The sequence below is a fragment of the Medicago truncatula genome, chromosome 3 (assembly GCF_003473485.1).
Source record: "Medicago truncatula cultivar Jemalong A17 chromosome 3, MtrunA17r5.0-ANR, whole genome shotgun sequence".
Taxonomy (NCBI): domain Eukaryota; kingdom Viridiplantae; phylum Streptophyta; class Magnoliopsida; order Fabales; family Fabaceae; genus Medicago; species Medicago truncatula.
Window position 1 is genome coordinate 20,136,140 of NC_053044.1, and position 14,315 is coordinate 20,150,454.

Below are 14,315 nucleotides of genomic sequence, written 5' to 3' on the forward strand. Positions count from 1 at the left end.
TTTTTTCACACGCCTCATATTCAGGCAGATGCACAGGGTCAAGGTGTTGTTTCCAAATCCAGTAACACGTTTAGCTAGCTGCAAGTTATTTCCTTATTTTCTTCAACCCTAGTGCTATAAATTGAACCTGCATTCACAACACAAAAGACAGAGAAAAAACCCTAGCCGCAATTCACAACACAAAACACAGAAAAATTTCACAGCCGCAAACAAAAAAGCCTAGCCGAAAACGAAGAAGAAAGAAAGACAATTTTCCACAACTAAAATCATCAGAAAACCCTAAGCCACAAACCTATAGACAGAAATCAGAAACCTACATCAACAATCCTCCACACAATCCAACACGATAAACCGTCAGCTTCAATACGAAACCCTTAACCACCTACAACACAGAACCGGACTGAACAAAAACGTGACGAAAACGGAGCAGAAAACTCATACGGAGCCAAGTTCGCATCACGCGGAGGTAAAGGAGAGAGTGAATCGGAGCTTTTTCCTCGTTTCAAAAGTTTCATCTCCGGATCGTAATAGATCCAAAGAGGTGATAATTTCATTATCCTTTTCTTTTCTCGCATTCAAAAGCTGTGTGCATGGTTGTATGACTTTCGAAAAATGTTTTGGGAAAAAGTTTTGAATCCGAATCTTAACGTGTAGATCTAGAGAATTTCACTTTGATTTTGAAAAAAATAGGTTCGGATTCGTGTTTAAAATAAAAAAGGATATTCGAATATGTAAAAAAAATGAAAAACGGAGAAGTTTCACATCTCCGGCGCGGTGGCGCCGCCCTGTTGGGCCGGCAAACCACCACGCCGGAGCGGCGAAGCTCGCCGGAGAAGATGAAGATCTTCTTCTGGATTTTCGGAACTATAAGAGAGAGAAGAGAGAGCTTTAGTGAGAAGAAGGAAGCTAGAGAGAGAAATGAAAATGAAAAATGAAAAAAACCAGTCCACAGCCTATTTATACTGCTAGGCTGAACCGGTCCAACCCAGTAACCCGAACCGAACCGTTTTGCTTAAGCCCAATTGTTTTTTTTAATCTCACTACAGTCTTATTAATCACACCTCTGTCTTTTACTTTCTGCACATCTTTGCTAAGAAAATTATCTAAAAACTTACAAAAAAATTGTGTTTGGTTTCATTTTTTTTATTTACTGTTTTTATATTATAATTGCCCTTTTTATTTTTAGAATCATTTCATGCATATTTTAATGTCTTGTCATTTTATTGTCATTAATTATTTTTTTTTTTTAGTGTGTATAATTAGGAAGTTGATGTAATTTACCTTGCGCATTTTTTATCTTTTTCCGTTATTATATTTCTCTTGAGACCGTAGAATGTATCTAGGAATTGATGTAATAATGTAGTTAACACAAGCACCGACACTTGCACGACACCCCCACAATTTATTTACCGTTTGTCGCTCGTTATTTTTCCTATGCCGTCACGCTAGTCTACCGTTTAGTTTAGAGAAAAATCTTTTCACCTAAAAAACCTAAATATGTCAAATTCAAAAATCATTCCTTCAACAGCATTTTTTTCCTTTATTTTTGTTAATCAAATTCTCAACCAATCTTAATTACACTTCAATCATTTTTTTCTTACTTTAAAATCAATCCACCTCACTTGTTTCTTTTATCTCATGCCTAGAGGCCTCTTTCTTTTCTTAAAACCATTTTCAAAAACCTTAAAATCAACCCAACCCACCAAAAAGAAATTTTTTAGGTGAACTACATTGGTTTTGATCCCTTTTCTTTAAGGGTATGTAGGCATAGGATTTTTATCCTTCCAAATCAAATAAAAATAACCAAAACCATACTTCTTCTTCCCCCATTCTTTCACTTAGATTTTTAGGTAAATAACTTTCAAATAAGCAATGAATTTAGCACAAGATAAATTAGGCAAGAGGTTCCTATGGAATACCATAGACGCTTAGGGTGCTAGCACCTTCCCTTCGCGTAATCAACCCCCGAATCCAAAGTCTCGATAAGGGTTTTTACTCATTTTTTCCCTTCCCATGAATAAAAATTGAGAGTTCAAATCAATTAATGGTTTGATATCCGAAAATCGCGAGCACAGAAATGGCGACTTCACTGGGGATTTAGGTCCTATACGGGTTAAACCCACCTTACTTTCTTTATTTTGTGCTTTATTATTTGTTTATATATTTTAAATATTTGCTTACATGTTTACCTTATTACGTGAGGGGTGAGAAAATAAGCTCTACACCCGAGCTTGAGGGAAATGTAAGATAGGAGTGGTAGACTCATAGTGGCATACCGAGAGTATACTCGTGTCTTGTCACACGTGAGATAACCACACTTAGGAAAGGAGATTGAAGTAATAAATGTCGGCGTGTGTTTTCACGTTTAGACTTTATTACTTTTAATCTTCCAATGAAGCTAAGAACCTTTAGTAACCCTTAACCCATCTTGGCCTTTTAGGACGTAGTGCGGTGGCTAACCGGGTGTTTTCTCGGTATTAGTCGATACGCGATACTACACTCAAATGAGACTTTCCTACGAACGTTGTTGGACCGGGTGTTTTCTCGGTATCCGATAATATTCGGAAGTGGTCGAGGACTTTGGGAACCTTGGTAGAACCCGTGATACAGGTATATTTTAAACCATAGTCCTTACCAAATGGCGTTGTTACCCTTAAACTCCAACATTGTGGACTTAACCTCATCATGTATTCTATGTACTTTAGCATAATCATCCATACATGCATTCATGCATAAATATTTTCTCTCATTCATTAAAATGTCGAAGGACTTATATAGGTTTTTGTAAACATCATAGGATATGGAGGTTGTTGGAAGGAGGACTCATGGGTATAAATTCAAGGCACCGGATGCAGAGAGTCTAGAGAGTTTGAGGAGTTTAACAAAGATGTTGAAGAGTCCGGGTCATTTTCAGGATCGGTATGGCAATTTACTCGACATTCTCAAGACAAAGGTGGATGTAATGCTTCTCAATACTTTGGTCCAGTTCTATGATCCGATCTATCATGGCTTCACATTCCCAGACTTTCAGCTTTTCCCAACTCTAGAGGAATACTCCCATTGGGTCGGTTTACCCGTGCTCGACGAGTAAATTGCCACCACTTCCTAGACTTTCATGCCTGTGGACCCTTTCCTAGAATCCCTACCATCGCAAAAGCCCTTCACCTTGAAGTAGCCGACATAAAAGACAAGTTCACAACCAAAGACGGTCTCCCATGCTTACCTTACAACTTCCTTCACCAAAAGGCCACCACTTGTTTCGAGAAATCCAAAACCGATGATTTTGAGTCTATCCTTGCCCTGCTTATCTATGGCACAGTCCTCTTCCCGAAAGTTGACAAGTTTGTTGACATGAATGCCATACGGATCTTCTTAACCCAAAACCCGGTTCCTGTTTTACTCGCTGACACGTATGTTGCTATTCATGATCGCACTAGTCATGGAAAGGGGACCATCGTCTGTTGTACACCTTTACTCCACCGCTGGATTACTTCACACTTACCCCGTCCCAGTATTAGACCAGAACCTATCCCTTGGTCCCAAAAGCTCATGACCTGGACCCCAAAGGACATAATCTGGTTTAACCCATCTTGTGACCCAGAGTTTGTCATTGACAGTTGTGGTGACTTCAACAATGTACCCCTTCTTGGTACGCAGGGAGGAATTAGCTACAGCCCAATTCTTGCGAGACGACAGTTTGGGTATTATATGGAGATGAAGCCTGTGTACCTCATCCTAGATAGGGATTTCTTCCTCTACAAAAAAGATGATGCAAATCAAAGAGTGCAGTTCGAGAAAGCTTGGTATTCCATTGTCAAGAAAGATAAGAATCAGTTAGGAAAGAGATCGGTTATCGCCCATGAAGTTTATGTCCAATGGGTTATTGATCGAGCCAATAAATTGAAGATGCCATACCCACGACAAAGGATTGCAACATCAACCGTCCCAGCTATACCTTTACCTTTACCTCCCGAGTCCTTAGAAGGGTATCAAAAGCAGTTGGATATCGAAAGGCGTGAGAAGTCCATATAGGAAATGAAGTACCGCAAGAAGGAGCAAGAGTATGATACTTTGAAGAACCTTTTGGATCAGCAGATCCTGGCCAATCGCCAGGAAAAGGAGGAAAACGCTAAGCTGAGAGCCGTTCTCCAAAAGAAGGAAGATTTTCTCGACAGGATCTGTCCGGGGAGAAAGAAGAGGCGTATGGATCTTTGTGATGGTCCACATTCTGATTTTGAGGATTAGTTAACTTCAGGAGCTGGAGGGTCGTTCAGTTTGTTTTACTTGCTTTTACTAGTTTTCATTCCTTTACTTTGGAGTCTGCCCCTTGGCTCAGTATGTTAAAAGGGAATTATCTTGTTTTACTTTGAAAGTCTATCCTTTGGCTTTGTTGTTTGAAAGGGAATTATCTTGTAATCAACTTTATTTTTAATGATTTGTTTAGGCTGATATGTTTACAAAATTGCTTTTATAGGTCCTTCGATAAAATAAAAAAAATGCATATTTTGGCATATAGCATATCATGCATCATATCGCATGCATAAAAAGTGCCAAAACCAAGTCTCACACTTTCCTCATTTCTGCCTCAGGAAAAAAAAAAGCAAGGTGGCCCGGCGTATTCAATACAAATCTACCCGTGTTCACCACACTCGAGCATACATCAAGAAGAGGATGGTAACTGCTGAACAGGAGAACAATGATCTTAGGGAGGAGCTTAGTAATCTCAAGGGCGAGATGGAGAAGATGGCAATTATGATGGAGACTATGATGGCTGAGAGAGAGCAAGCAGCAATCTCAGAACCGACTCCTGTTGTGGTCGTCACAGTTGCACCTGAGGGTCCCCCGCAACCAATTTCTATTAACGCTGCAGCTGTCAGCCTTACCCAGCCTCTAATGACTGATTTCTCTTCTGGTAATATGACAAATATGGGCAACTCAGGCTTCCGTCCTTTTGGTCCCCACGGTCTCTTCTCTACTCCTCAGTATTCCATGCATCCTGGCTACCCATGGGGCATGCCGTCTGCGACCAATGAGGGTTTTCGTCCAAGTTCTGCTGAAATGCCATTTGCTCTCGGTCAACAGACTGCCCCACTTTTCCAGAAGGGTCAGCTAATTCCTCGGGCTACTATGACTCAAGCAGAACCTACTGTGCATGTTGAGCCACATCATGAAGAACAGATTTATCATTCCGACAGTGTGATGGGGGATGACAGAGCAGTTAATTGGGAAGAGAGGTTTGGTGCTTTAGAAAAAGAGATGAGTAACATGCGTATTAAAGAAGCGGTCGTCCGGAACGTATATGATTTTTTCTTGGTACCGGATGTGGATATACCTCCAAAATTCAAGATGCCTGTGTTTGAGAAATACCAAGGAGACACGTGCCCACAAAATCATCTGACTATGTATGTTACAAAGATGATAGCCTACAAGAACAACGTGCCTTTGCTCATTCATTGCTTCCAAGACAGTCTGACTGGTCCTGCACATACCTGGTTTATGGGATTGAAGGGCATCACTACATTTGAACAGTTGGCTGATGCTTTCATGCAGCAATACAAGTACAACACATATCTGGCACCCAGTCGCAAAGAGTTGCAGTCCTTGACCCAAAAGGACAAAGAATCATTCAAAGAGTATGCACAACGCTTCATTCAGAAGGCCTCCCAGATCCGTCCGCCCTTGGATGAGAGGGAATTATCCGAGATGTTCTACGAGACCCTGAATCCTTGCTATTCAGAGAAAATGATTGTTTGTGCATCACAGAAGTTCACCGACTTGGTGGAGACAGGGATACGTATTGAGGATTGGGCTCGTAAGGGAACAGGTGCTTCGGGAAGTTCTTCAGGTAGTTCTGCGGTAAGTCCGTCTAACGGTAACAAGAAGTTTGGGAGTGGTTACTCGAAGAAGAATACTCAAGAAGTCGGCTTGGTGGCCCATGGAGGATCTCAGTCTATATACCCAAATCATCATTATATTGCCAACATTACCCCACAAATGACCGCTCCCCATAACCCAAACTATCAACCACCAAGACCTCAAGGGCCTTCACCATACTATCCACCATTATATCAACCACCATACAACTCACAACAATTCCCTCAACAACCATATTACCCCCAACAACCATACCAACAAAGGCCACGCTACCCACCACAACAACAACCCCGTCCTCAAGCTCCCTACAATCAACAAAATCAAAGACAACAGTTTGATCCCATACCAATGACCTATGAAGCATTACTTCCTTCTTTGCTCGCACAAAACCGGGTTCAAACAATACCGCCTCCTCGCATTCCAGACCCTCTCCCACGCTGGTACCGTCCTGACCTTCATTGTGTCTATCATCAAGGGGCACCAGGTCATGATGTTGAACGTTGTTATGCCCTTAAGAAAGAGGTCCAAAAATTGCTCAATAGTAAAGAGTTAACTTTCGCCGACCCTGATCATGTTGCCCAGGACAATCCTCTGCCTCCCCATGGGCCTGCTGTTAATATGATTCAAGACTGTCAGGGAGATGCTTGCATTCTCTACGCATGTGATATCAAGACCCCTTTGGTACCGATACATGTAAAAATGTGTGAAGTGGCTCTCTTCAGTCACGATCATGAAGCTTGTCATATATGTTCGGTGGATCCCCGTGGTTGCATGCAAGTCCAGAATGATGTACAATGTCTCCTAGATAGAAAAGAACTGGTAGTTACAAGGGAAAGCAAGAGCAAAAGTGTGTGTGTTGTCACCCCGGTCTTCAGAGCTAAGAGGCCACTTGTGATAAACCCTAACAGTGCAAAGCCCGCTGGCACTCCTTTGGTAATCTGTGTGCCTAGGCCCGCGCCTCCTGTTTCTCAGAAAGCCGTACCCTACAAGTATGAAGACACGATTCTAGGACCCAGAAGTGAAACTACTTCATCCTCCGTCGTGGACAATATTGCCGAAAGTAGTCAGATTTTGAGAAGCGGCCGTGTCCTTCCTGCTGTGGTTCAAAAAAGCACCAGTGTTCCGGTCAAAGAACCAGTAAAAGAACGGAACACAGGTAAAGATAAAGCTTGGGAGCAGCCCAAAGAGGTTGGTTATGAGGATTCTGATGAAGTCTTAAAGTTGATCAAGAGGAGTGAATACAGGGTTGTGGACCAATTGTTACAAACCCCTGCAAAGATTTCCATAATGTCCCTGTTATCAAGCTCTGGTGCTCATCGGGAGGCCCTGAGGAAAGTACTAGACCAAGCTTTTGTGGATTATGATGTGACTTTGGGGCAGTTCGAAAGTATCGTGGGGAATGTGACCGCTTGTAATAGTCTGAGTTTCAGTGACGAAGACCTCCCGGCGGAGGGGAAAAAGCACAATCAGGCATTACTCATCTCTGTACTTTGCAAAACAGACTCCTTGTCTAATGTTCTGATAGACACCGGCTCCGCTCTTAATGTGATGCCCAAATCAACTCTCGACCAATTGACATATTCTGAGGCTCTCTTAAGACCCAGTAAGGTGACGGTAAGAGCATTTGATGGGACCAGAAGATCAGTATATGGGGAGATAGATTTGCCAATTTCGGTCGGCCCGCATGAGTTTCAGGTCACTTTTCAAGTCATGGAGATTCAGGCTTCTTTCAGTTGTTTACTTGGTAGACCATGGATTCACGACGCTGGGGCAGTAACATCCACTCTCCACCAGAAGCTGAAGTTTGTAAGTCATGGAAAGCTAATTACTGTGAGTGGTGAGTCAGCCTTCTTGATCAGCAATCTGTCGGCGTTCTCTGTTATTGGTGGTAATAGTTCAGATGGGTCGACATTCCAAGGATTCTCTGCCGAAGAAAGTGTAGGTAAAATCGAGACTTGTATGGCTTCGTTGAAAGACGCCCAGAGGGTAATCCAGGAAGGCAAAACTGAAGGCTGGGGTCAGTTAGTGGAGTTGTCGGAGAACAAGCACAAGCAGGGAATTGGTTTTCCTAACAGCAAGCCGGGGACGTTCGACCCTACCAGAGGCTCTTTCTACAGTGCTGGATTCATCCATGATTCGCCAGAGACCGATTCCATCACAGAAGATACACCTGAAGAAGTGGCACCCGTCTTTGTGACACCTGAAGGAGCCTGCCGCAACTGGATTGCTGTAGACATTCCTTCTGTGATACCCCGTTCTAAGTAATATGTTTGTCTTGTCTTTTGTTTTTTTTGGCTTTTAAGAAAACTCATTTCGTCCTGCCCAAGACGAAAACGAAATCGTGTAGGGCTTTGTCTTTGCTTCAAGTACTTTTATTATGAATGAAAATTGCCGTTTTGTCTCGGCCTTTATTACCTTATTTTTATTTTTGGTGCTTTTTTCTGGAAAAATGGTAATATAAAAATCCCAAAAAAAAATCGTTCTTTTTTTCTTTTAAAATTTCAAAACCAAAGGTCTGCATTTACTCATTAAAATCAATCATGAATCATGTGCAGACTGAACATAAATGAGCCCGTTGAACACAGTAACCCCATGCTTCCTCCCAACTTTGAGGTCCCGGTTTACGAGGCTTTGGTAGAGGAGGATGATGAGATTCCTGATGAGATTAAATGGATGTTGGAACAAGAAAGGAAGACAATTCAACCTCATCAAGAAGAGATAGAAATCATTAATCTGGGTACTGAGGAAGACAAGAAAGAAATCAAGATCGGGGCATTGTTGGAGGAATCTGTTAAAGAAAGAGTGGTTGAGCTTCTCAGAGAGTATGCTGATATATTTGCATGGTCATACAAGGACATGCCAGGTCTAGACCCTGATGTGGTGGAACACAGACTGCCTTTGAAGCCTGAGTGTCCTCCGGTAAAGCAGAAATTGAGAAGATCCCATCCTGACATGGCCCTCAAGATTAAAGAAGAAGTGCGGAAGCAAATCGATGCAGGCTTCCTGGTCACATCGGAGTATCCTCAATGGTTGGCCAACATAGTGCCCGTTCCGAAGAAAGATGGAAAAGTCAGAATGTGTGTTGATTACCGGGATTTGAACAAAGCTAGTCCGAAGGATAATTTCCCTTTACCTCACATTGATGTATTGGTTGATAATACTGCTAAATGCAAGGTTTTTTCCTTCATGGACGGTTTCTCCGGTTATAATCAGATAAAGATGGCTCCAGAAGATAGGGAAAAGACGTCTTTCATCACGCCCTGGGGTGCTTTCTGTTATTTGGTGATGCCATTTGGGTTGATAAACGCTGGTGCCACTTACCAGAGAGGCATGACCAAAATATTCCATGACATGATTCATAAAGAAATTGAGGTCTACGTAGATGATATGATTGTCAAGTCTGGCACAGAAGAAGAGCATGTTGAGTATTTATTGAAGATGTTTCAGCGGTTGAGAAAGTACAAGCTCCGGTTGAATCCTAACAAATGTACCTTCGGCGTCAGATCTGGTAAACTCCTGGGCTTTATCGTCAGTCAAAAGGGTATTGAAGTTGATCCCGACAAGGTCAGAGCCATTAGAGAAATGCCTGTTCCAAAGACAGAGAAGCAAGTTAGAGGTTTTCTTGGTAGACTGAACTATATCTCCAGGTTTATCTCTCATATGACTGCCACATGTGGACCAATTTTCAAGTTACTCCGCAAGGATCAAGGGGTGAAGTGGAATGTTGATTGTCAGAAAGCTTTTGACCAAATCCAAGAATATCTGTTAGAACCGCCAATTCTTGTTCCTCCAGTTGACGGAAGACCTTTGATCATGTATTTAACAGTACTGGAGGATTCCATGGGCTGTGTGTTAGGTCAACAAGATGAAACCGGAAAGAAAGAACATGCTATCTACTATTTGAGTAAGAAATTCACTGATTGTGAGTCCCGATACTCTGTACTTGAGAAAACTTGTTGTGCTTTAGCCTGGGCTGCCAAGCGTCTCCGTCATTATATGATTAATCATACAACTTGGTTGATATCCAAGATGGACCCAATCAAGTACATATTTGAGAAGCCAGCTTTAACCGGAAGGATTGCTCGCTGGCAGATGTTATTATCCGAGTATGATATCGTGTATCGCACCCAGAAAGCAATCAAAGGTAGCATCTTGGCAGACCATTTGGCCCATCAACCAATTGAAGACTATCAACCAATCAAGTTTGACTTCCCAGATGAAGAGGTCATGTATCTAAAAGCGAAAGATTGTGATGAACCGGTGTTCGGTGAAGGTCCTGATCCTGAATCCGAATGGGGTTTGATATTTGATGGGGCTGTTAATGTCTATGGTAGTGGAATTGGTGCAGTTCTCGTTACCCCTAAGGGTACTCACATCCCTTTTACTGCAAGGATACGATTTGATTGTACAAACAACATCGCAGAATATGAAGCTTGCATCATGGGTATCGAAGAAGCCATCGACTTGAGGATCAAGAAAATTGTTATCTATGGAGATTCAGCTCTCGTGATTAACCAGATCAAAGGAGAATGGGAAACTCGGCATCCTGGGTTGATTCCCTATAGAGATTATGCAAGACGATTGCTGACTTTTTTCAACAAAGTAGAGTTACACCATGTGCCCCGTGATGAGAATCAAATGGCGGATGCTTTAGCTACTCTGTCCTCAATGATCAAAGTGAATGGTCACAATACTGTGCCAGTAATCAATGTTCAGTTCCTCGATCGGCCTGCTTATGTGTTTACAGCCGAAGCAGTTGATGATGACAAGCCATGGTATCATGATATCCAAGTCTTCCTTCAAACTCAAAAATACCTGCATGGGGCATCCAACAAGGACAAAAAGACCTTGAGAAAGTTGTCAAGCCGATTCTTCCTCAACGAAAATGTATTGTATAAGAGGAACTTTGATGGGGTTCTACTCAGATGTGTGAATGAGCATGAAGCGGGAGAGTTGATGCACGAGATACATGAAGGCTCTTTCGGAACGCACTCATGTGGGCACGCCATGGCGAAAAAGATATTGAGAGCTGGTTACTACTGGATAACAATGCACGCTGATTGTTACAATCATGCCAAGAGGTGCCACAAATGTCAAATCTATGCTGACAAGATTCATATACCACCATCTATGCTCAACGTCATCTCTTCCCCGTGGCCCTTCTCTATGTGGGGCATTGACATGATTGGTCGGATTGAACCAAAAGCTTCCAATGGACATCGCTTCATACTAGTGGCTATCGATTATTTCACCAAGTGGGTCGAAGCTGCATCTTATGCCAACGTAACAAAGCAGGTAGTGGTTAGATTTATCAAGAACAACATCATCAGCCGCTATGGTGTTCCTAACAGAATCATCACAGACAATGGCACAAATTTGAATAATAATATGATGAAAGAGTTGTGCGATGACTTCAAGATTCAACATCACAATTCCTCTCCTTACAGGCCACAGATGAATGGGGCAGTTGAAGCTGCAAACAAGAACATCAAGAAGATCATACAGAAGATGGTAGTTACTTACAAGGACTGGCATGAAATGTTACCCTACGCTTTGTATGGATATCGTACCTCAGTGCGAACCTCGACAGGGGCAACCCCTTTCTCCTTGGTATATGGTATGGAGGCTGTACTACCGGTAGAGGTTGAGATTCCTTCTTTGAGAGTTTTGATGGAAGCTGAATTGTCTGAAGCAGAATGGTGTCAGAGTAGGTACGACCAGTTGAATTTGATTGAGGAAAAACGTATGGCCGCTTTGTGTCATGGACAGCTATATCAGTCAAGGATGAAACAAGCATTCGATAAAAGAGTCCATCCCCGTGAATTCAAGGAAGGAGATCTTGTGATCAAATGTATCAAATCCTTTCAACCAGATCCTAGGGGCAAGTGGACACCTAACTATGAAGGTCCCTATGTGGTGAAGAGAGCTTTCTCCGGTGGTGCTTTAATTCTTACAAACATGGATGGAGAAGAGTTACCTCGTCCTGTGAACTCGGATGCAGTCAAGAAATACTTTGTCTAGACATATATAAAGGAACAGCTCGGTAGGTCGAAAACCCGAAAGGGCGGCTTAAACCAAAAATGAGCGTCTCGGTGGGCTGAAAACCCGAAAGGGCGGTCCAGGCAAAAATTAGAGACATAAAAAAAAAGAAGATTATCCTGATAGATCGAAAACCCGCAAGGGCGATCTATGCAAAAATTAAGGATCAAGACAAGTAACTGCATCAGACGAAGCATCACTCGCCTGGGACACCTTGACTGTCAGAAATTTCTCCAATATTGAAGCATCCAAACTATGGAATCCAAAGTTATTAGGAAGCATAGCGGTTATCGTGTTCAATGTACCTGTCCCATATAATTACCATATTCCAACTCTTTGTAATATGTGGTGCCATGCCTTCGGCCGGTACCATTTCTATTAAATCAATTTGAGCCTGTGCCTCTTTTGTTGGAATTCTTGTTTATTCTATGTGCAAAAAAAAAAAACTTTCTTCCATTTTAGTATTAGTACTTGAAGCAAAAACTTTGAAAATATTTCCAAAAAATTATTATGTTTTCCTTGAAAGAAAAAATACAAGAAATGACAAACATATTATTCTTAAAAACGTGTATTATTGAAGTATGTGTTAAACAGTCGGTCCGAAACAAGTAGGTTCAACAAAGAAAAATAGTCATTGCAAAAAAAAAAAAAAAAAAAAAAAGAAGAACAAAAAGAGAAAAGCTCGGTGGGTCGAAAACCCGAAAGGGCGGCCTAAACCAAAAAAAGGAGCGCCCCGATGGATCGAAAACCCGAAAGGGCGGTCCAGGCAAAAGTTAAGGATTTAAACATATATATTCAAAAGGCAATGACTATTCAAGGATGGAAATACGGTGTTGCATGGGAGAAATGGCGACTTCTACTCCAGCTTTTGACTATTGGGTCCTACCCCGGCAGTAATTTGATTCATCCCCAGTAACTTTATCCCCAATGAAAGTCTTGAGTGTTCGTACGGTGATGCCGGGCCATTCTTCTTATAGACCTGCCCCGTCTTGCCTCAACAATCTTACCATTACACTGTCATATGAGTCTCATACATATTCATTCATTCATGCATACATAGCATGCGTACAAATATCATTCATACATAAGTTGCATCTTTACCCAATGACTTATTTCAATGCCCTCGTGCATCATCCCCAGTGTGTCTAACTCCAAAATTTTATCAAATCAAACAGGTTTCAAAGTGGCAGGTCTCACCAGTAATCAGTACGTACATGCGAACAATCCCCATTGTCTTCAGACAAATTCCTTGTTCCCCTCAACTTTATCTTTATCAAGTCACTCCCCTGATACCAAGCTTTACATTGTCTTTACTTTCACCGGAGGCTTTGCTTTTAGCAAATGCTAATGGTCTGTCTTGCCTTTATTTTTTACCGTGTGTGCGCTATCTCACAATGTTAGCAAACCCTGTCGGTCCATCATGTCTTTACTTTCGCCACTCGTCGGCTAATCATGTCTTTACTTTCGCCACTCGTCGGCTAATCATGTCTTTACTTTCGCCACTCGTCGGCTAAATCATGTCTTTACTTTCGCCACTCGTCGGCTAAATCATGTCTTTACTTTCGCCACTCGTCGGCTAATCATGTCTTTACTTACGCCACTCGTCGGCTAAATCATGTCTTTACTTTCGCCACTCGTCGGCCAATCATGTCTTTACTTTCGCCATTCGTCGGCTAATCATGTCTTTACTTTTGCCATATGTTGGCTAATCATGTCTTTACTTTTGCCATATGTCGGCCAATCATGTCCTTACTTTCGCCATTCGTCGGCTAATCATGTCTTTACTTTTGCCATATGTCGGCCAATCATGAATATCACTTGTCATTTCTTTCCCCAGTGAAACTACATCCCCTTAGTGGAGACGGATCTCTTCTTTCAACAAAGTTTGGGTATCCCGTTTGTTGTTTCTCATTCGAATCAAACGATCTTTGTCACCTTGCATTCATAATCGCATCGCAAACATTCATAGCATCTTAGGTCAAAAATGGTGTACTTGGTATTTAAGTCTCTTCGACCCGTCAAATCAAAGATTCCATCTTCAAATTTCCATATGAAGAAACTTAAATAGGGGCATCTGTCATACCCCAATTTTGACCTAAGATCCCACCAACGCGGATCACCTTACCCTATATATTTTCAGAAAAAATTCGGCAGAGAGGTATTTTAAAATACCTCATTTTTATTCTGAATCGGGCCATCTTCTCTTTTCATCTTTTAAATTCCCGTCTCTTATTATTTCTCTCTTAACCTTTTAATTTTTTGTTTTAATCTTTGTTTCTAGTTAGTCATTTTTATTCTTTTTTAATCACTTTTGTTTTAGTTTTTATTATTGTCCAAAAATCCAAAAAGTCAAGGAGTCCGAAATTCTCCAGCAGGGTCCAAAAAATATTTTTTTCACACGC

The 14,315-nt window shown here is 41.7% G+C and overlaps 1 protein-coding gene across 1 annotated transcript; it reads left to right on the top strand.

Moving 5' to 3' along the window:
• Positions 1-4,671: 4,671 nt before the first annotated feature.
• On the top strand, positions 4,672-11,895 carry LOC112420116 (uncharacterized). The gene is made up of 2 exons (XM_024778754.1): positions 4,672-8,135; positions 8,430-11,895. The coding sequence occupies exons 1-2, from the start codon at positions 4,672-4,674 to the stop codon at positions 11,893-11,895; spliced, it is 6,930 nt and encodes a 2,309-aa protein (XP_024634522.1).
• Positions 11,896-14,315: the final 2,420 nt, after the last annotated feature.